This window comes from Lactuca saligna, chromosome 6 (genome assembly GCF_052625555.1).
Source record: "Lactuca saligna cultivar CGN05327 chromosome 6, ASM5262555v1, whole genome shotgun sequence".
NCBI lineage: Eukaryota > Viridiplantae > Streptophyta > Magnoliopsida > Asterales > Asteraceae > Lactuca > Lactuca saligna.
Window position 1 is genome coordinate 6,912,750 of NC_136422.1, and position 23,762 is coordinate 6,936,511.

General features: G+C 34.4%; 2 protein-coding genes and 1 pseudogene across 3 annotated transcripts; all 3 read left to right on the plus strand.

The window, feature by feature from the left end:
• The first annotated feature begins 3,311 nt into the window (after positions 1-3,311).
• On the plus strand, positions 3,312-3,965 carry LOC145002272 (uncharacterized). Its single transcript, XM_078961571.1, has one exon. It carries the CDS (start codon positions 3,312-3,314, stop codon positions 3,963-3,965), a length of 654 nt encoding a protein of 217 aa, XP_078817697.1.
• A 9,646-nt stretch (positions 3,966-13,611) lies between these two features.
• LOC145001200 (bromo-adjacent homology (BAH) domain-containing protein) lies at positions 13,612-16,634 on the plus strand. Of its 2 annotated transcripts, none has more exons than XM_078960555.1 (7): positions 13,612-14,051; positions 14,523-14,591; positions 14,660-15,478; positions 15,562-15,645; positions 15,723-15,782; positions 15,875-15,961; positions 16,056-16,634. In XM_078960555.1, the coding sequence occupies exons 1-7, from the start codon at positions 13,677-13,679 to the stop codon at positions 16,371-16,373; spliced, it is 1,812 nt and encodes a 603-aa protein (XP_078816681.1). In that variant the 5' UTR covers positions 13,612-13,676; the 3' UTR covers positions 16,374-16,634. The 2 variants fall into 2 exon arrangements, with proteins under 2 accessions (XP_078816681.1, XP_078816682.1); XM_078960556.1 differs by having other exon boundaries at positions 16,038-16,163.
• Positions 16,635-19,478: 2,844 nt separating this feature from the next.
• On the plus strand, positions 19,479-21,368 carry LOC145000882 (5-amino-6-(5-phospho-D-ribitylamino)uracil phosphatase, chloroplastic pseudogene; annotated as a pseudogene).
• Positions 21,369-23,762: the final 2,394 nt, after the last annotated feature.

Here is a 23,762-nt window from a genome sequence, read left to right on the forward strand (position 1 = left end):
TCAAGGATTATCTTACTGGTTGCTTAATGGATAATCAACTAGATAAGGATAATGACTGAAACCCTATCTCTACACCTATATAAACAACCCTAGGGTCATGAATTCGTGTATCCCTTCCCAAGAGGTCCTAGATACGAATTCTAACCTCTCACCTCTCTCTTTATACCTTCTCCATTTGCTTATGGTGTTTGTGAACCATTAGAGGAGTGACACTTGTGACTCTAAGCCTTCCAAAGTCAATACAAGGAGATTTGGGATTGTTATTGCTACATAACAATCAAGGTAACACTATAAACTTATTCTCATGTTAATATGATTATATGTATGCTAGAATTAGGGTTTATAGTCTTGGATTCAAAGCATATACAATAGAGAAACCTAGATCCAAGCATTAGGGTTTGTATGAGCACATAGGATGTCTTATGACCAAAACCCATCATATACATCTACCTTATTTTTTTATCTCATATCAAACCATATTTCCAATCTTCAAAAAATTTCTCTTTTGAATACTATGGATCAAAACCTCAATACTCCTCCTCCAAACACAAATACACCTACGTCTCTCGGTTTTGCACAATACAAAATGTACGCGAACATTCTCAACACTCAAGGCAACCTTTTCAATCCCGCCTCACCCCTACCACAATTCCCTACAAACCTTTGACAAAACATTTTCAACCTATTTGGTACAATGCAACAAAATACAACACAACCACCACCCACCCAACAAACGGTACCCGATATGCAAGCGAGGGGGAGCGGAAAAAAACTGCCCAAAAAGGGAGAGCACAAAGGAAAGGGAAAGCGGTTCTTGTGGAGCAATCAGAAGACGAACATCCAACATGGTGGACCGCGGATGAGGAATACGCGTTGGCGGTGGCTTGGTACAGGACATCAAAAATCCAACGCAAGGAAACGATATGCGAAAAGTTGATTTTTGGGAAGCCGTGATCGGGAAATTTTGTACCATTTTGAATAATGATGAAAAGTACCACAATTATGACATGTTGAGTAGCAAATTGACTCAAATAAGCAATAAGTGCACCAAATTCAATTCCATACATAACAAACTTTGCTCGCACAAGCAAAGTGGTGCGACCGATTTTGATGTTTATAGAGCGGCGATGGAGCAATATCATGTCGAGACCGATCACGTGTTTTAGCACGAAAAAATTTGGGAGATTGTCAAAGAAGACCCAAAGTTGAATAAAACAGACACATTTACGGAACAACAATAGAAGAGGTCACGCGGCTGGGGTTCGGTCGATGTTTTGGACGCACGCACGGACATCGACTTCAATGCGGATACGGATGAGATGTCAGACGACTTGAACGACCTTGAAGAGATCTTCCCGCCTCGACGACCGATAGGCCGCAACAAAGTGAGGTGTGCTCAACGACATGCGGATGAAGCCGAAAACAGACGTTGAGAACAAACCGGAATGAAACAAAAATTTGACGATCACAACGAAATCGTGCGTAAAAGATATGAGTTGCAACGGGATCATTTGAAGTTCCTTCGTCGTGAAGTCGAAGAAGATAACATTGCGAAAGATTTGACAATTCTTCAAATTAGCAAGAAGAATTTGCCACCGAAACGGTTTAAGGTACTCCGGAAAATGACAACGAAGATATTTAGACGAATATTAGTTTTTTTCGTTGTAATGTGGTTATTATTATTTTCGTTGTAATATAGTTTTTAATTAGTATTTATTTTAATTATGTGTTATTTAATTTATATGTTTTTTAAAAATTATTATGATATAAATTAAAAAATAAAATAAAATAGAAAAATGGAAATTACAAACATCGAAAAAAAATAAAAATTAAATAGAAAATAGTAGTTGATATTACATGTTATTTGGTGTTGTCAATTTCTACCTTGGGTGATACAACACCAAAAGTATGAGTAGAATGATAAGGTTGACATTTTTGATGTGATTACATGTTGTCTACATCCAATATAATATGAGATATACAAATAAAGTATATATATATATATATATATATATATATATATATATATATATATATATATATATATATATATATATAAAAGAAAACTTTTATTTTAACAAATATATAATTAACATTAAAATCATATATTATGAATATATTAATTAAATAAACACTAAACATTTACTATGAAAGTGTAAATGTGTTATTTTAATTTGTTAGCATTTAGCAACGTCTGATATAAAAATTTTAAACGTCAATCTATTAAAAATGCATTTTTTCTTATGTATAATCTATTTAAAACAAAACAAAACAAACTTTTGTATCTATATAAATATTTTACAATCACCAATAATGTAATGAAAGAAAAAATTTGGATCGAAACTTGATATGCTTTGTTTTAAACAAAGGGTCTATAAGATAATGTGTAACCACACTACCATAGTACACGTCTCAATAACTAATATAGAATATACTCATTACCAATATCTATTATTATATTTTGTTGGGAATTGCGTGTAATTAAAAGCACAGTTATTTTTAATTCAATATTGGACAAGATTTGAGCATTAATTGTGGCGCCAAAAATTATAGATTCTTTATATGAATTTAAACATGGTGCATGCAATTTGAACGAGTTATGATTAACTTATAAAAGTTACAATTTGATTATCTTCATTTAATAAAATTTTAAATGTATTCTTAAATCGATATATTTTATTTTTTGAACCCGTAATTTTATTATAAGACACTCAGTAGCAAGTCACTAGTGAGAATTACATATTACATTAATTACTTCTAAATCGATATATGTTTTGTATATCTCCCTGTGAATCTTCTTTATTTTAATAAAATATTAGTTTCTTGTCAGGTATCACTTATTTAAACATAATCATTAATAATATGTCAGTTGTCAATTTTTTGTTTCTCCTAATTAATATTTTGTCAAACGTTGTTATACTATTTCTCCAATTTACATATATAACTACTAATCTATTATAATAAACGAATGTTTTTTTTCTTTTGTCAAATATTATTTTATGGTTATTTTGAATTAATAGCGTCTAATAAATTTCAAATATAAAGTAGTAGAAGTAGTCGTTAGAATGGGTCATAAAAGTCCTGGTCTCAAGGCACAACAGTTCGCGTGCCTATGTATTAGGAATTAGGTATTCATTTGTATTTGCTTTGTGTATAAATACGAGTATCAGAAGTTGTATCAATACAGAGAGAAAAAAATTACTTTCACTTCAATTCTCACTATCTCATATGGTATCCAGAGCCTAGGTGGTCCACCGATTATTTTCTCCACCATGTCTACCCCTGCCACCACCCAACATCTTCTTGCAACAATGACGATTGTCTTTACAAATCTGAACTTTCATATTCCTTCCTTTAGCATCAAATTAGACAGAGAAAATTATTCCCTTTGGTGTACCACCATCATCTCTGCCTTCGAGTGTTTTGACCTAGAATCGTTTGTTTTCAACCCCTCTCCACCGGCTGAAACAATTTCCCCCACTGCTGAACCTACTCCCTCCACAACTCCTACCACACCCACTCTCAACCCCGAATACAACACTTGGAAGAAAAGGTACAGGTTTGTCCTCCTTTGGCTGGAATCAACTCTCATTGAGCGGTGTCTTGCTTTTGTTGCTCGCTCTTCATCTTCTCACGAAGACTGGCTTACTCTTAAGCGTACCTTTCAAGCCCAAACTTGTGCCAAACGGATGGCTCTTCGCACCCAACTACAAACTCTTGCAAAAGGATCGTCTTTAATGATAGATTATCTTGACCGCAAACGCCAAACTACAGACTCTCTTGTTGATAATTTGACTCTCGTCTCAGATGATGACCTAATCACATACATTCTCCAAGACCTGGATTCTTCTTACAACTCCTTCACCTCTACGTTTCTTATGTACTCTGCAACCGCCATTGTTGATGACCTTATCGGCTTGCTCATACATAAAGAAGCTCACATTGATGCCGATCTTACTCGTTAGGCTACGTCTCAACTACCCTCCACTCTGATTCCTCCCTCCATACTTGTACCTTCTCCTTCACTGTCTACCACCTCTTCTACACCCTCCTCACCATCCATATGTCCTTCTCATCAACGCCCCACCATCCATATGTCCTTCTCATCAACGCCCCACTGTTAGTTCTCAAGCTAAACAAGCAACTTGTTTTCTTCGTCCAATTACCAACACTCACCATCCAATGGTTACTCGAGCATGTACAAACTCCCTCAAACCACGCTCTTTCTTGCTTCCACCTCCACTCCTCCCATAATTGAACCTCACAATATTCCAACAACCCCTCAAAACCCATATTGGTTAAATGCAACGAAGTGTGAATACGATGCCTTAATGAGAAATAATATGTGGTCGCTAGTTCCACGTCCCACTAGTGCTAACATTGTTGGTTGTAAGTGGATTTTCAGTATAAAACGACATTCGGATGGAACAATTGAACGCTACAAGGTACGCCTTGTTGCAAAAGGATTTAGTCAATAAGAAGGTGTGGATTTCTTCGAAACTTTCAGCCCAGTAATCAAGCCAACAACCATACGTTTAGTCATATATGTGGCTCTATCTCGAGGTTGGAATTCGTCAATTGGACATCAACAATGCATTCTTAAATTACATGTTAAATGAAGATGTTTACATGGAACAACCGCGTGGATGCAAGACTCATCTCACCCCACATCCGTATGCAAACTTCACAATGCCCTTTATTGCCTTAAACAAGCTCCTAGAGCATGGTTTAATCAACTTAAACACCACCTTGTTAGCCATGGCTTCAAAGCCTGTCATTCTGATACCTTCTTGTTTGTGCATACATCTTCGTTGCCACCATCTACATGCTCGTCTATGTGGATGGTTTGATAATCACCAAGAATAATCCACATCGAATCCAAAAAATCATCACCACCCTAAATCAGTCCTTTTCACTTAAAGATCTAGGCCACCTTAACTATTTTCTAGGTGTCCAAATAGCAAAAACACCCATTGGTCTCACCCTATCCTAAACCAAATATATTTAAGATATTCTCACCAAAAGCAACATACTTCATTCCAAACCCATAACCACTCCAACAGATCCATCCACTCACATTGTACTTTCTGGTGAGCCATTCACTGATCCAAAATTATACAAACAAATTGTTAGTTCCATCCAATATGCAACCATCAGCCATCCCGATATCGCATTTGCAGTCAACCGTGTGTGCCAATTCATGCATGCACCCACCACTCTTCATTGGAAAGTTGTGAAACACATACTATGATATCCAAACGGAACCTTACATCATTACCTTCACTTTAAACCTCATCATACCACTTCTCTACTTGCATACTCAGATTCAGGATGGATATCCGACACCGACGATAGTCGATCACAGTATGGCTTCGCTGTTTTCCATGGACCAAATTTGATAAGTTGGACCTCACAGAAACAAATGGTGGTTGCTCAATCCAACACTGAAGCTAAATACAAAGCCATTGCACACACAACAACTGAATTGCTTTGGATTTAATAACTCCTGCATGATCTTCATATCACCTTACCACAACTTCCTACTCTCCTATGTGATAATATTGGTGCGACGTTCCTATGTAAAAATCTAGTTATCAGCACAAGATTGAAACATATCGCCTTAGACTTTCATTTTTTCTGTGAACAAGTCGAACCTGGTGCATTAAAAATCTCATAAGTTTACTCGGTTGACAAACTCGCGAACATATTCACAAAACCATTGGGTAAAAATCGCATAACTCAGCTTCGAACCAAGCTTCAAGTCACTCCAGCCCTTGAGCTTGCCGGGGGTAATAACATATAATAAATTTCAAATATGAAGTAGTACAAGCAGTCGTTAGAATGGGTCATAAAAGTCCTGGTCTCAAGGCACAATTGTTCACGTGCATATGTATTAGGAATTAGGTATTCCTTTATATTTGATTTGTGTATAAATACGTGTATCATAAGTTGTATCAATACAGAGAGAAAAATATTACTTTCACTTCAGTTCTCACTATCTTATATGAATTAATTTATTTTTCACATGTCATTTTATAGGGTTTTCTATTTTAATAAATCACACATAATAGTTTAACGTAATAATTACAATAAATATACTAAAAAAATGAATATCAGTTTTATTGATGAACTTACTTTCTTATTTCAAAATTCTCAAAATAAAGCTCATTAATTTATTTTGTTTATTTATTTAACGTTAAAATATAAAAAAATCAATTTTAATAATTCATTATTTTTCTTATTTTTCTTATTTTCTTGTAAGTCCAAAATTTTTAAATGTTTAGACCTTTATATATATTTTAAAATTTTTTTAATTAACCCATGTAATACATGAGTCTTATACTTAGTTATATATATATATATATATATATATATATATATATATATATATATATATATATATTTTTGGATACTAAAATCATGGATTTCGTTTTATTTATTTATTTATTGTAATTTTACTTAATTATATAAAAAAATTGTCCATCTTTATCTTCAAAATAAATTTCATGTATTTATTTAAATCAACGATTATAACTTTACATTATATATATATATATATATATATATATATATATATATATATATATATTAAATTAATATTTTTTAAAAATAATTTATTAGTAATTGTTACATTTTCTATGAAAACTTAATTCATTTTGTAACCTAGGCAACCAAACTTTATAACCTAATGTATAGGTATCTCTTATTTAACAATTTATTTAAGTGAAATATGTATAGTAGGGGTGTGCGTGGTGCGGTTTGGTGCGGTTTAAAGTCGAAACCACAAACCGCGCAGCATATGCGGTTTGAGTTATTTTGAAACCGCAAACCGCACCATAGAAGTTTCAAACTGCGTTACGCGGTGCGGTTTTATGCGGGTGGTTCTTGCGGTTTAAGTGCGGTATTGCGGTTTGATGAGTTGCTATATTTTATAACTTTTGAAAAATCTAAAAAACCTTTTGATATTTTGAGATACAAAACTAGAAACTAGAAATGTTTTGCAAAAAACTCAAAAACAAGTTGCTTTCTATAATATGTTTGTTAATTAATTCCTATTGTATGACTATATTCACTAATGTTAGGTTAATTAAAATATCAATTTTTATCCATACCAACATTCTAACCATTACGAAGTTGCAATCAAACAATTTTTTTTTTACTAAAGGTTATTTAAATCGTATAAACGACATTTCAAAAACACCATGCGTTACTTGTATTTCCTTTTCAATCCCTCTCTATCACCGCCCTCCCAATTTATTAAAAATTCAATAAAAAAACATAAATGTTATGGAAAACAAACCCGAAATGGAGAGAGAACATATTTTTAATTTTAAAAATTAAATAATACTTAGAAACTTTCAAAATAAAATAAAAAGATAAAATTCTCTTAAAATAGATAAAGAAAAATTGCAAAAATGGTTTTTGTGGTTGACAAAATACCATGATTTTGGTCCAAAAAGTTTTAGTGGTTGCTATTTAGGATATTTTTAGTGATTTTGGTCTCGATACACTTAAAAAGACGATTTGTACCCCTTATATTTGTTTTTTAGATTAATTTAAATGATTTTAAGTAATTAAAAATATAATGTCTGATTCCCGATACGCATTTAAATAATAATTCTTTCATTTTTATAAGCAACTCGACGAGTTGGTGGCCTAAAACTCGTCGAATAGATACAAGAAAGGGACGCGTGTTTTAAGCAATCTACTCGACGAGTTGAAAGCCCTCACCTCGGCGAATAGGTATGCTACAGTGAAACCCTAATTTCGGGGTTTTGCACCATATTTAAACACGGTAGGGATGTCGAAAACCCCCATGGGACCCCGATCCAGTACGAGACTAAATTTAAAAAAAAAATCGGGAGCGGGAGCGAGAGTGGGGGCAAAATTAAACCCCGTTTATTTTCGGGACCGGGGTCGGGAGTTGGTATTTCTGTCCCGTACTCCCGCGGGGCCCCCGATTATACAAGTATTGAAAAAAATATATATTTAATATAAAATACATATACAAAATATATTTTCTAATTTTAGGTTTTTGTTAAGTTTCACTTTTCCGTTTCCAATTAATGGATATTGAAGAGGCAGTAAATTAATCATATATTTTTGGATACATAAGTATTTTATATTTGTAATATTGGATTTGTCATATTTTATATTTTTAAGATTGTTGGAATTGTCGTTTTATAATGTTGGATTCGTAATTTTTTAGTTTCTAAAAGATTATGTTTTAAACTTTTAAAGTTATTAAAAATAAGTTTTTTAGCCTAAACCAAAGTAGTTGTTTAGCAAAAAAAAAAAAAGAATTTTAAGCCTATAAACCAGGGGACCGGGGGAGCCGGAGGCGGGACCGGGAGCGGGGGCAATAACTGATTTTGGGGGCGGGAGCGGGGGCAGCTATTTCCGCTCCCGTTTGGTCCTGTTGACATCCCTATAAGCACCTTAATTATTCCCCACTTACTGGCCTCATTTCTAACCTCTAAGTCCCAAACCCTAATCCACAAAACCCTAGTGCCATGTGTGAGCTTGTGAGTTGTTCTTAAGTGAATGTTGCGTGTTTGAAGCTTGTTGAAGAAGGAGGAGCTTGGGGATTCAGAAGGAAGCTAGTGGATCTAGAAACTGTTGGATTAGTGTCTAAGCCCGTAACCATATTTGGTAAGTACTTGACCCGATTGTACATGGTCCTTTTATGTTGCCTTCACCAGAGCAACTTGACTGGAGAAATAATAAAGAAAGGGGTTATTATGAATTATTAATATGTTATAAGGATAATATATTAAAGGAGAAATTATATTTGTTTAATTAATATTGGTCAATAATTAATTAAGAATTAATTTTGTGATCAAATGTAATTAATTAAACTGGAGGGGCTGAATTGTAATTATGTGATAGTTACAAAATAAGGTAATGGTTATCCTTGATATGGGTTGGACGAATTCAAGGGATAAGATATCCTTGAAATCGTCCAAAGGATAAAGGATAATGGTTTTCAAGGCTTATCTTATGATTGCTTGGTGGACAAGCAACTAGATAAGGATAAGGACTGAAATTCTAATCTCTACACCTATATAAAGACTCCTAAGGCCATAAGAATTCGTCCATGCCTTCCTAAAGGGTTCTTAGGGCCGATTTCATACCTTCTACCTCTCTCTCTTTATTTTCTAGTAAGCAAGTCTCCAACTTGCTTAATAGATTGTTATAACTCCTTAATATCATTTTATGGGGTTTTTGGTTCAAGAAACATGATCTTTGGGACATGGACATCCCAAGTGTGTAGATCTTAAGATCTGGAATCATTAAGGGTTGTTATGGCATAAAGATGCAAACTTTATGCCATTGGAGTCCCCATGCAAGCTCAAAGATGTCATATTGGCCTTTAAAGCCCCCAAAAGGCCATGCATAGAGGAAAAGGCAGAATCTTTACGTGTTCAAATGATGTCTACGGCCTAGATCTATGTTTATACACGTTAGTTTGGAGTATGGATGAACTTGTGGACCGAGATCTAAGTTTAGGAGGTTAGGGTTTGAGCCGAACCTGTTAAATAAGGGTATTAACGGGTAAAGTTGGAAACTTTACCCTTAAAAGGACATTTTCAGTATGTGTGTGAATCAAGAAGCTTAGATCTGAAGTGTAGGGCTTAATCCATTAAGATGGACTAAACAAACAGAGAAACTCGTCGAGTCCATGGAGAAACTCGACGAGTTGAGACAAGTTGTCCCGATTATGATTATTGTAGAACTCGACGATTCTGAGGAAGAATCAACGACTTGACTTGCTAAATCGTGACTATGAGTAGCTAGGGAACTCAACAAGTCAAGGAGGTGACTCGACGAGTTGGATCGCGATTTCATGGTTTTAGTTTATAGAACTTGGCGAATTGATGGAGGAACTCAACAAGTTTAGTCAACCAAGAACGTTGACTTTGACAAGAATGTTGAGTTTGACTAGAGGTCAAATGGTCATTTTACCCTAAGAAGGATTATTTGTTCTTGACTAAGTGTTATTGCGTTAATGATAGTCGGGAGCCGTTGGAGCAGCAGTCGTAGATTCCTCACACGAGATTTCACAGTTAGCATATGAGGTGAGTTTCCTCCTAGTTGAATAGGTCAAAGGCACCAAGGTCAGCCTATATATGTTACATGTATAAATCAACAACCGAGTGTGGGTGAGGCCCGTATATTATCATTAGTAGAGTGTGGGTGGGGCCCGTATCTCATCATTATCTGAGTGTGGGCGGGGCCCGTACCTCATAACATTATTTGATATAGAATTGATTGATAAATTTATTATACTTGTTGTCTGTGTGATACTTGTATGTATGCATAGTGGTTGAGTGCGAGCGGGGCCCGTATCTCCTAGACAGCAGAATGTGGGTGGGGCACGTGTCTCCTGGAGTGTGGGCGGGGCCCATATCTCCAAGCAACATGATTATGTGTATGGTATGTTGTAGTTTCGGGAGACTTACTAAGCTTCGTGCTTACAGTTTTCTGTTTTGGCTTCAGGTACTTCTGGTAGCAAGGGAAAGAGCTTGGGATGATTACAGTGCACACACTATATGTTCAATCTGGGATGTTTACACTGTGATATTTAGACATGTGATTTGATACAATGTTTTGACATGACGTTTGAGATACTATCACTTATGTTTTTATAATATGATTTGGGTTATTATGGTTTTATTTATATTTTTTTAGAACAAAATTTTTGGATCATATTTTTGGGATGTTAAAAAAAAATTGGCCTACTCCCTTTCTCCCCTTTATCTCTATACCTCCACCCTTACCCCTATCATGTCACCCCCTTCGCTTAATCTCTATTTGCACCATTTTTGTACATAAACACATGTAGATTAAAACACACACATACATACACATATAGAAAACAAGCATAAAACAATATCACATTCCCTTTCCTATTCGACAAGAAATCAAACAACAATGAAGAAACCAAACATTAATGGAGAATGTTGATGGTTTTCGACAATTAACCATTTAATGGCTCTCAATTCTTCCACGATATTAAATCTTTGTAACTCTCTAGGTTCTTGAACAGCTTCAATGTATTCCATATTCAATCTGATTTTTTTTCACTTATCCGATCTATGGTTTTATTATGCTTTGATTTCCACATGGAGGAGACGAACTTAAATATATGTATGGTCGGAATCGAACTCTCCATAGAATACACAATTCACCACAGATCAACATCACTTACACCTAAGAAAGAAATAGAGAGTGAAGTATGGTTGAAATCGAACTCGTTGGAGAAGGGGATAGAGAGAGAGAGAAAAAGAGAGAAATAGCAAGGTTAGATATAAAAAACCTATTTAGGTGATGGAGTTCATTTATAGATCCCGAACAACCGGAGAGTGGTGGTGTTGAATGGTGGTGATGGTGATCGAAATGTGAAAGTCGGCTCAGGCGAGGTGTCTCCAACAAGTGTTGTGGCTAAGATGGAGGAAGGAATGATATAGATGTTTATGGATGCAAATCGGCTGATGAATGATGTGATACTGGAGATTTTGAGTGTGGCAATTGTGTATCGAGCAACTCCATTTATTGAAGGATTAACCTAATATCTTATTGGGATTCAAGATGTGAAATTGTTACAAGAATTCAAATACTGTAAATCAACACTCAGTTGATTGTATTTATGGATTAAAGCTTGATTTTTTCATGGCATTTGAGACATTTTCATATAAAATCTAGGTGGAGGTGGAGGATGGTAATGCACTCAGGGTGGTTGTGAGGTGGGATTTCTTTTAGTGGAGATGATGTATGTGTTTTCTTGAGAGAGATTGGTAGGATCAGGGTCCGCCCAAGCCCAGGGTGATTTGGGCCACGATCCAGGGCAACAAATCCTGAAGGGGCATGAATCTTTCAAAGTTTGTTATATGTATTTTATTATTTGGGCCATATTTGATAAAGTACCAAGTCCAATCCCATTCAAAAAGGGGTAGCAGGAAGCGCTTCTTAACATTGAGACTTAGTTCGACGTCGATTGGAATTTGATTTTGCATGCTTCCCACTTCTCGATCCAAGCATCAACCACACGCCCACGCCTAATAATTGAAGATGATGAAGACGAGGCGTCTCATTTTGTAGAAGGTGATGGACCGCTCAAAATAAAAATCTTAATCTAGTCTAATTCAAGCCAACTGTTTTGTTCTGTTCTCTTACTCTCGCTTAGCCGCTCCTCCAAATTTTGCTTTTTTTTTTTAATCGTTTCTTCTATAATCCTATTATTCTTATGAAGATTTAGACAATCATTCACTCTTCCAATCGGTCATATTAAAGTGAACTCTCAAAGAATATATAAATGATTCGGCCCTCCTAATCGATCTAGGTAAGTTTTCCCAATTATTTTAAATAGAGCTTAATCAGGGGCTGTTATAAGTTTCCTTGATTTTATGAAATTTTAGTTTTCTTATATAACTTACTGCTGAAAATAAGTTATAGATCAAAGCTTTAATCTTCTTGATCCAGGGCTGTTGTAAGTTTATTGATTTTCTGAGAATTTTATTTCTTAAATTTCTTGAAACTTTTATAAGGTTTTATGCTATAAGATTTTCTTAAATTCTGATGTAATTGTTTTTCTTACTTCTGATTAATCTGATGTATGCTAAATTCTAATTGAAAGTCTGATATGTGCATTCTGATTTTGAAAACCTGTTATAAGATTCTGAATTTTATAACTCTACATAATTTGATTTTGAAATTATGATATTGAAATTGTGATATTGAAAATCTATAATGTGAAAATCTGATGTGTTTGAAATTCTTAAGTGAATTAAGATGCTAAAATTCTTATTTTAAAAATCTTATGTATCTAAAAATTTGATACTAAAATTTTGATATTAAATTTATGGTATTGAAATTCTGTTATTCATATTTTAGCTTTTGTATGGACTACTATGCACCATCAAACAAGAAATTTAAAAGTAGACTATTATGCACCTTCAAACCTTTTAACTAAAACAACATATTTAACAACCAAATTTACCATTCTTACAATTTTGTCATAGATAGATTACTAAAATAGAAGAAAAAACCTATAGACAAAAAACGTAACGTTTTCTATGGTTATCATCGGTGTTAAATTTGGTAAGCCAGTGTTTTAAAAACCGGTTCGAACCGGCCGGTTGAACCGGTCGAACCGAGAACTGGAGGTGTCGAATCGGGAACCAGAGGTGACGACAGTTCAAATTGGACCGATTTTATAACGATTTACTGACTGGATTGAACCGGCCGGTTTTGGTAAAAAACCGGTTCAACAGGCTGAATTGAACCGGGATGAATCGAATAGTTTTGGATTTTTGTGTTGTTTTGGGCTTCTTTGTTTGATTTTGGCTTCTATAATCATTGTTTTTATATGTTGCATTCTGTTTATGTTTGTAATACTAAAAAATGACAAATTTTTAATCAATGTACACAGAATAATTAAAAACATATAAAAATATTGAATCGGTTGGACCATTCGATTAAACCGGATGAAACGAAAAACGTTACCCGAACCGTTCACTTAAAAAACCGTTTTTTACAACATCGGGTAAACGACGCTACTGAATAATTGATTGCGTAATTTCGTGTAATTTTTATTTTAGCCCAAAAAGAAAGTATAGAGCTCCCCCGCCTTCTCGTACAGACACAGGCATCACCAGAATTTCCCAGTTACAAAAATGCGCAACAGGAGGTACCTAGCTTCCAGCGATGACGAGGAAGACGACGTGCATCCGCAGCCATCACCGAAAGAACCGGAAATGAGGTCTAGTCAGCGGAAGAGAAAGCGGATGAAGTTTTACGAAGACGATGACGAAGAAGAAGAAGAAGAAGCAATTAAGCAAGTAGCCAAATCGAAACGAGACAAGAAAAAACCCAAGGGCGATGAGGAGGACGAGAAAGAAGTTTCCCCGCCACCAGAAGATGACGAGGAAGAAGAAGTACCTGTGGAAGACGCGAAACCAATCGGCGACGTTGTTAGGGTTTCAGGAAAGGGGAAAACAAGGAGGAATCATTATAAATCGTTCGAATTTGATGGCCTTTCTTACGAACTTGTGAGTGCCTTTTCATGTAATAATTCAGATTCCTTGTTATGTGGTTTAGCATGCTTGATGTTCTCTTACATAGTCTGCCATACTTATGAATTACGAAGCAATTTTATGAGAATCTAGGGAGTGAGTCTAGAGTTTAGGATTGGTCTGCCTGCAAAGTACTACACTCTTTCTTCTCAACTAAAATTCTGACGTATCTGTTGGTTGTTCTGTAGAGAAGCATTTTGCAGTTTTATTATCTGCATCTAAATAGATTGTAGGACTTGTGAATTATGAAATACATGCTTCAAGTTCATGAAAGAGAAGTTCTAGGATTTGGCTTTGCTAAATTCAGTTGATAGCTACACGCTGTGATCTATTTATCTGTGCAGTTACTCTGTCAGATAGTAAATTTCCAGTGCTGTTTGATGTTAAACTTATGCACCATGAATAAGTTGTTCATGCAACCATGTTTCTGTCTCTGTGGATGTGCAGGAGGATCCTGTGCTTTTAGTTCCTGATCCCGAAGGACCAAACAAGAAGCCATATGTGGCTATAATCAAGGTACTATCTACTTTTCTAAATCAAAGCTTTTATTGAAACCTGATTCTTAACTTACATATCATGCACAGGATATTACCGAGACAAAAGATGGGAGTGTAATGGTGACAGGACAATGGTTTTACAGACCTGAAGAAGCTGAAAAGAAAAATGGTGGAAACTGGCTATCAAGTGATACACGGGAACTGTTCTATAGTTTTCACAGAGATGAAGTCCCAGCTGAATCTGTAATGCACAAATGTGTTGTCCACTTCATCCCTGCAAACAAACAGATCCCAAGTCGTAAACTCCACCCTGGTTTCATAGTCCAAAAAGTCTATGACACCATTTTCAAAAGACTCTTCAAGCTTACAGACAAAGATTATGAAGACAACATGCAGCATGAAATCGACTTACTTGTTCAGAAAACCATGTCACGTTTAGGAGACCTTCCTGACATCAAGCTTGAAGATCATGACACAGAAGAAGATCAATTAAAAAGTAAAAGACTGTTGAGAAGAAAGAACATGAACATGGCACCAATAGATGTTAGTAGAGATGAAGAAACAACAACAAACAGGTCTTCTGGCCCATTATCAAGATCAGAAACACCAGGAAGCTGTACAAGTAATCCTTCTGAATATTATAACATTCTTGCAAAGAACAACGCTGTAACCAGTGATCATCATCGTGATAGATGGCTTGAGAAGCTTCTAGAAAGTGTACAGTATGTCTGCAGTAATGTATCTGAAGACAAGAATGATAAAGTAACAGGATCAAATTCAAAACCTTTGTGGCCTGTTGATGCTGTTGTTGCTGTAGCTTCACTTGAGAAAGCTTCACATGAGTCTCTTTCTTCTGATTATCAGAAGTATAATCAGAAAATGCGTCAATTATGTTTTAATCTTAAGGTCCTTTTTAACTATTTTTACTCTCTACTTTCTAATTAGCATATTTTAACAATGTCTTAACAGGTATAATGTTTAATTTGCAGAAAAACGCACAGTTAGCACGTCGCCTTTTAAAGGGAGAATTAGAAGCTTCAAAAATATTAAACATGTCACCTAACGAGTTGAAGGTATGGATTTTTTTTATACAATCTTGAAAAAAAAAACAAATCTAAATAAAGAACACATTGTTTTAAAAAACTTTTAGGAGGGATTGACAGCAGAGGAGATAGCAAGTAAAGAGCCTGAAGAGGATGCTCAAGTGCAGGTAATATTTCTTTCTTTCTATTAATTTGGTGTTTTTTTTAAAAAAAAAAAAAGATGAAACTTTATATTTGTGTTTTTTTATTATGTGAAAAGATGACAGACGCTCGATGTAAAAGATGCACAGAGAAAAAAGTGCGATTGATAGAGATCATATCAGCTGGACATGCGGATAGATATCAGGTAAGAAGCTTTTTTATGGGTGAAAAGTAAAGTAAAGTAAAGTAGAGGGGCTATTTTTGTAAAAAGAGTAAAGTAGGTTGGTATTGTGTAACAGCTTGAGTGTACTGCATGTGGTAACATGTGGTATGCTTCTAGAGATGAAGCATCCAGTCTTACAATAGATGGGCCCAGTTCTGCAAAGACTGTGGGGTCCGCACCTTGGGCCACTGCAAAATTTGAAGATGTTGAAAAGAAGCTGGTCAGTCCTCGTGACCACCACCCTACTCCTCCTACTGCCGCCAGTAGTGAAGGTGGTGTTAAAAAAGTAAATGAGCCGGAAAAACAGAGATCCTTTAACAAGTCAAAGGTTGAGGACCAAGATAACCTCCCACCACCACCACCACCACCACCAAGTGATCATCATGTAGACTAGTTTTGAGTTTTGATAGTTGGAATCATATATGCATCTCTTTGAGGTATATCATTATCATTATCACGAAAAGCTTACAAATCCAAACAACAGTTAGGTAAATTCTTGTGTGTTTTTTAGACGGATAGGTTGTCCATCCAGGAAATTTTGTGAAAGGTCTGTTTTGCCCTTGGGTTTCAGTTTGGTATTTTCCCCCATTTAAATATGTTATGGGTAAAATAAATGATGATATCTGTTTTGATAAAAGTTTCTTTTTTTTTTTTAGACTATTGGATTCTAATTTCTTATATTCCATTTCTTACATTCCAAAAAATACAAATTTTACAATTTTTAAAAATATCAGCGTGAGAAAAGTTGGCGTAAAAAAGAACAAAAAATGGGTGAAGGGTAAGCGTCTTTAACTCTTAGTACATTAAGCAAAGCTTTTTGGCTTGACCCATTAAGTTATTATGTTCATATTAAGTCAAAAAGAAACAATCATATATAGCTGTCCATATTAAGTGCTTAATTTATTAAGCTCATGAAATAAAAGAGAAAGCTTCTTTGTTTTGCTGTATAAAGCATCTTCATTTTTTTCTTTTGATACCGTGTTTTCTGCTCTCTTTTGGTGGGTGTGTGTGTGTGTTTGTGTTTGGTGGGCATGGGCATGGGGATATTTGTCGTGGGAAAATGTGGACCTTTAGGATGTTTGATGTAAGCTTTGGGGTCAAATAGAAGGATCCGTTAGATGTGTGATATGAATAGTCGTATGTGTGGGGAGAATTTGGTAATTTTGTTTTATTGGGGGTTTTAGACCACATCCTTGACTGGTTCTAGTTTTGTTTTGGGGTTTGAACGTGGTGTGATAGGAGGGGTAGGTTCTTGATCTTGACGTTTTGTAGTTGGGTGATATAAATTCACTATATTATAATCCACAACTTAAATGACATCGTAGATGCATAAATGTCGCTTACATATAAACCAAAATCATTTTGAAAATGAGTACGTTTACGGAATTCGATTGCGTATTTTCCATGTTGAAGTTGACCCGAGTTAGACAAAGGGGTCTGGTTTCATCGAACTTATCGCCACATCATTTTCTCTATACTCTTCTCTTGCATAGGAAATTGTCCCATTTCACTTATTTACTTTTTAAGTTTTTTTAATAAATATATAAAAATGCAATTTATTTATAAATAAATTCAAAATTAATAAAAAAAAACTCATTATTTCAAACTAAAATGATAAAAGTTAAATAAAAGAAACTAAAACATAAGAATAATTTATTAAGTATATCATTTTGAATCTTCGTTCGAATCCACATCCATCGACAGTATGTAGTCAAGTTTTGTAAATATGTTTTACTAAATTAGCACAAAGGTTGTGATGTACATCTCAATTATGTACTTCCATTATGTTTCCTATGTATTGACATATCAATTTCTACTACTTCAAAGGATTGTAAAATTTCGTTTTCATCACATTAGTATGTTACATTTCCTTTGTTTTCTAAAATAATATTATGTAATATGATGCATATTTATATTAAGCGCTATTTCCACATCCTTCCTAGCTTCTTATGGAACTATCTTAAACTTTAATTGTTTTTGGTTATCTGGACATAACCATGATTCGACACATATAGAATACTTAAGATACATATCGTATCAATAAGATTATCCCCGTTTGTATTATACTCCATTCACTTCAAATGACAAGTCATAGATGCATGCAATTCGACGTTTGGTCAAGAACATTAATGTCATTGTTGGGAGTCGCGACATCAAAGAATGTATGTCAAATATATACATGATACGACACTACTGTTTTTATGATCATCTCACATGAATTAACCATACCATGCATTAAGACACATAGCCTACGACTATGTATAATTAATGATGCATAACATTCCAGAAACCCATATTGTTTTCATAATTCACAACATGTCATTTAGCGTATGTTTACACAAATATCATGCGCCGTAAACCTTAATGGCACATTTAGCACACTTATAGACACTATCATGAGTGGTGTGCTCATACATCCTCATATATACTCATCTAATGAGTTGACTCTTATGCCGTATACTAATTAACAAATTGAAGTTGTGCTTTTTTTGCAGCGGAGTAAAACCTTTCTTATATCTTGCATTCATTTCAATTGGAAACAAATTCAAACATATTCTTCAAATCATCAACTATATGCAATAATAATTGTTTCATCAATTAGAATCGTCCTCGAAACTTTTCGGCGTACATGACATCATCGACAAAGTAGTCTTGTACGAGATGCTCGTAGGCACAGTGAACTCTCGGTAAAAAAGTTTTGTATTATGAATTTTTTGTTTAAAACAAAAGCTAAAAGTTTCTATTAAGGAATAAATCTTTTTTAATTTTTTGAATGTATCTTAAAAACGAAAAGGTAAATGTTTACAAAAATTTTCAAACTCACGCACTACGGCCACCACGCTATGAATTTTAGTTAACCTTTAAAATCCGTGTAAAAGGTTATAAAATCAACAAACATCATCACGTTTGAGCTAATCAAACTAGAATAAGAATTTGGTCTATGTTTCGGTTATGATTCATGGGTTTACTTTAGTGATTAACGATCTAAGTAAACTAGTAAAATACTAGCCAATAAATTATATGCCGGCTAAGGCTAACAATATTAATCCACAAATAAATTTTAGCACGCATCAATTTTGGGATATACGAATCTCTTGATAAATCTTTTACAATAGTATTGGAATATATATATATATATATATATATATATATATATATATATATATATATATATATATATATATATATATATATATATATATATATAAGACATCATTGGAATTTATTAATCGTTTTTGTTAAATTTATGCTAATAAATTATGTAAAACTCTAAAAATCTATACCCTTATTAATAATTTTCTTCCTAACACCCTCATCTAGAGATTTTCATATTTCAGAAGGAATTGTATTGGAAATTTATAAATTTGAAAATGTATTTGTTCATTTATTCATTAAAATTATTCCGGATTATTTTTATCGTGTCGATATTATATATTTTATATTATCAATTATCAATTTCTAGAAAATAAAGGATGACGTTCACCATCCGACACGTATGCATTCCAAACTCTACGGTCTCCGGCGGCACGCAACACTTCCCTCTTCTCCTCCTCCTATAAACCACATAAATTCTTTCCCCCAAATTAATCGCTAATCTTCTTCTCAATCCTCTATCCAATTTCCTAATTCAGGTTCTTTCACCACCTTTTTTCCTTTTTTATTTTCTTCCATGATCATGATCATCATCACATGTACTCTATATAGCCCTAGCTTTAATCTTTAAGCTTCTTCTTTCGTTTCAATTTGGCTAAGTTAACTGCCTTTTTTAATTTTTCTGTGCATATTCTTCGATTTCTGGAGTTCAATTGTTATAGAATCGGACGTGTTTAAGCTGTTTGGTGTTGTAATTTCTCAATTCGGGTGAATTTGTGGATTTCTGTGTTGGATTTTGATTGTTGTCGACCAAAGTTTGTATCTTTATTGTTGTTGTACCTTTCCCCCTTTTGGTGACAATCAAGAATAATTAATCCAGTTTTCCCACAAAAGTGATTCCTTCAATTTAATACTCATCCGTTCACGGAATCAATCCAGTAAATTAGGGTTTTCGATTCCGCAATTTTTAAGAGCTTAGCAAACTTGTAATTTGAAGTCTGAAAAATGGTCGAATCAATGGCTGCAACATCCCTGTTAGGGCCTACACCAATTTTAGGGCACCATTGGAGACAATCTTCAGGTAAACGGGTTGCAATGAACCCTAATCGTTTGTCCAAGGTTTACGCAATCAAAGCTCAAGCAATGGAGTTGACTAGAGAGATCTACAATTTCAAAGAAGAAGACAGATTTCAGAAGAATTCCGATAACCAATTCAACACTAACCATAACCTAGACAGAAAACCAGGGTCATGGCCTCCGAACAATAAAGCAGACAACCCATCATTACAAAACCCATTACTTCGTCAACACCAAATGGGTTGTGGCTGGTTAGGTGCCATATTCGAATGGGAAGGAGTCCTGATAGAAGACAACCCAGATCTTGAAAAACAATCATGGCTTGCACTTTCACAAGAAGAAGGTAAATCCCCACCTCCTGCTTTTCTCCTCAAAAGAATCGAAGGCATGAAGAATGAACAAGCGATCTCAGAAGTCTTATGTTGGTCAAGAGATCCATCTCAATTGAAAAGAATGTCATCAAGAAAAGAAGAAATCCATCAAGCCCTACAAGGTGGGATCTACAGATTCCGTGATGGGTCCCGCGAGTTTGTGAATGTTCTAACACGTTACAACATCCCAATGGCTTTAGTCTCCACTCGGCCACGAAAGAATCTTGAAGAAGCGATTGGTGCAATTGGGATTAATGGTGTTTTCAGTGTTGTGGTGACTTCTGAAGATGTTTATAGAGGGAAACCTGATCCTGAAATGTTCATGTATGCAGCTCAACTGTTGAAGTTTATACCTGAGAGATGTATTGTGTTTGGGAATTCTAATTTGAGCGTTGAAGCTGCTCATGATGCTAAAATGAAGTGTGTGGCTGTGGCTAGTAAGCATCCGGTTTATGAGCTTAGTGCTGCTGACTTGGTGGTGAGGTGGCTTGATGAGCTGTCGGTTGTTGATTTGAAGAATCTTGCTGATGTGGAAACTGAAACTGAGGTGGAAATGGAGTTGGAGGAGGGGAATGTGCTTCCTTCTTCAAGGGTGGCTGTTGATGAACATGATGATGATGGTGATGATGATGATTTGTGGTGAATTGTGTTGGATTTGTACAGTAGTTTTATGGGTATAGTGTTAATTTGAAACGATCAAAAACTGTGTATTTGGTGTACTTTTTATAGTTTATAAATGCGGCAAATGGAAAATGTAAAGTGGTAGTCTCATTAGATTACCGGTTATAGCATGGTGTATGTATCATATGTGTTTAATATGTATATATATAAATCTCTGAATTTTCAAAGTTGTTGCTTCTTGTTCAATTAATGTATATCTCTTGGAAGCATATTGTCAAACAATCGAGTAATTATTATGATGTTGGTGATGATGTAAATATATACTCTATTGAACACTTGAAAATTCATCATACATATGTTATCTTTTAATTAATACATATGTTATCTTTTAATTATTTGTTTAAATAGTGGATTTTTTTTTTTAATAGGACATTGGTTTGACAATGACGAAGTGATGATTACATATGATCAAGGAAATTAAGAAGGGTTAATGATCTAGAAAGGTAACCGATTTTTATCTGTCCACATTTAGATAATCATGTTTTTTTGTTCACATTTGACCATTGAACTTGTTTGACCTGTTCGAAATAGGGTAATATGACCGGTAATTACGGTAATATTATCCTATTATGAACAGGTCAAACAAGTTTATTGGTCAAATGTGTACGGAAAAAACATAGTCACCTAAATACAGACAAAAACCAAAGTTTCTTACCCGTTTTGGTAATACCGGACAAGAACCGTCTTAGGGACTATGTGCCCTAGGATCAAGCTCCGACAGCTAATAAACAATTAGGTTAGGCTTGGTCTAACCCAGTTTAATCCCGTCTAGTCATGGGCTAAGCTGTGTTGTTCGGTCTTTAAAACACATACAACCTAGCTCTTTAAGCGTATACAACCTAACCCCTAACTAGTTGGGCCTAAACTAAGTTGGCCCAAGACTTAACCATCTCCTCATACACAAGACCGGACAACCCAATTTCATTTCACATCAATGGATCTTATGACTACTTGCACTTAACATAAAGAACCTACTATTACCAAAATAGGTAAGGAACTTTAGTTTTTTGTTTAAATTTAGGTAATCATGTTTTTTTTGTATACATTTGACCAATAAACTTGTTTGAACTGTTCATAATAAGGTAATCTTACCGTTAATTACCCGTCATATTACCCTATTTTGAACAGATCAAACAAATTTAATGGTCAATATGAACGAAAAAACAAAGTTACATAAATGTAGACGAATACCAAAGTTCGTTACCTTTCTAGGTCATTAACCCAATTAAGAAATAGAGAGTGACGATATTGTTTTTATATTTATATAATATTTATTAGATATTAAACCTGATGTTGTTGGAAATATGAATCGTTAGGCTATACGGTATCGAGTTTTGGTGGCTACACGTGGGGCCTACGTGGCAAGGTTACCTACGCGTGAACACCGCCCCAGATGCGCGTAGGTGACTTGTGGCGTGGTGCGTATCACGGATGAAGACAACGAATGAAAGGGAGAGAGAGTGTGTAAACGGTTCTTTTTGACCGTTTGCATTTCAAACAAAAAAAATTAATTTAAATTTAAATTTTAGATAACATCTTTCAATCTTTATATATATATATATATATATATATATATATATATATATATATATATATATATATATATATATATATATATATATATACACACACACACTACGCGTGGGTCCAATTGAAGTCCAATTCCGTCGACCACCAGGAAGTGACAAAGCAAAACGGGCGGCGTCTTCAAGTGGGAAAACAACCGCAACTAGCGACGACAGACTTGTGGAATCTATAGATAAAACTTTAAGTTTTCTAGAAAGAAAATACGAATCCACGGAGGATTCTCGTCGCTAAAAAACCACTCTTACCGATCTTCAAATCATAAACTCGAAACCCCTACCAGATCTTGACCCCGAAAATCTTGCGACATTTCTCTAAATCCAACAACGTGTCCGTGCTAAGTATGAGGATTAGGTTCTAATATTTATGTTTTAGTTGTTATGCTGTGTTTTTTTTAAGTAATTTAGGATAAATAAATAGTTTAAGATTGTTTTAAGTATTTTATGATAAATAAGTAATTTAGGATTTTTATTGTTGTTTTTTTAAATATTTTAGGATTTGATTTTGTGTGTTTTAAAATTAATGCAATGTGTTTTAATTTAGTGTTTTTTAATGTGTGTTTTATGTGAATTACTTTTTTTAATTTAATCAAATATTTTCAAAAAAAAAAAAAAAGGAAAAAATGAGTGGAGTGGTATTTGGTAACCATTTCCAAGGGTTAGTGTGTTGGTAGTGAGTTTGTAGTGGAAGTGATGTGGTGCTAATGTGACGTCACTTTTTGAGTTGGTTGTGTGTGATCATACCCTTTAGCCTTAACGATGTGCATGGTCGTAAAAAAAAAATTAGTTTGGTTGTGCTTTTTTTTTTTTTTTTTTTTTTTTTTTTTCTTTTTTTTTATAATTTTCTTGATTTTTTTTTCTAAGAAAAATGAAAAAGAGTTATAAAACATATTTGGTTCAAAAAATATTCCAAAAGTTTTGTAAGAACAGATTTTTTTTTAGTTTTAAGTATAACTTTAAAAGTACTAATTGTTATAT

Coding starts and splice junctions, on each gene's coding strand:
- LOC145001200 (XM_078960555.1), top strand. CDS start 13,677: ATGCGCAACAGGAGGTACCTAGCTTCCAGCGATGACGAGGAAGACGAC. Junction 15,646..15,722: donor TGTCACCTAACGAGTTGAAG/GTATGGATTTTT, acceptor AAAAACTTTTAG/GAGGGATTGACAGCAGAGGA. Junction 15,962..16,055: donor GACATGCGGATAGATATCAG/GTAAGAAGCTTT, acceptor ATTGTGTAACAG/CTTGAGTGTACTGCATGTGG.
- LOC145002272 (XM_078961571.1), top strand. CDS start 3,312: ATGACGATTGTCTTTACAAATCTGAACTTTCATATTCCTTCCTTTAGC.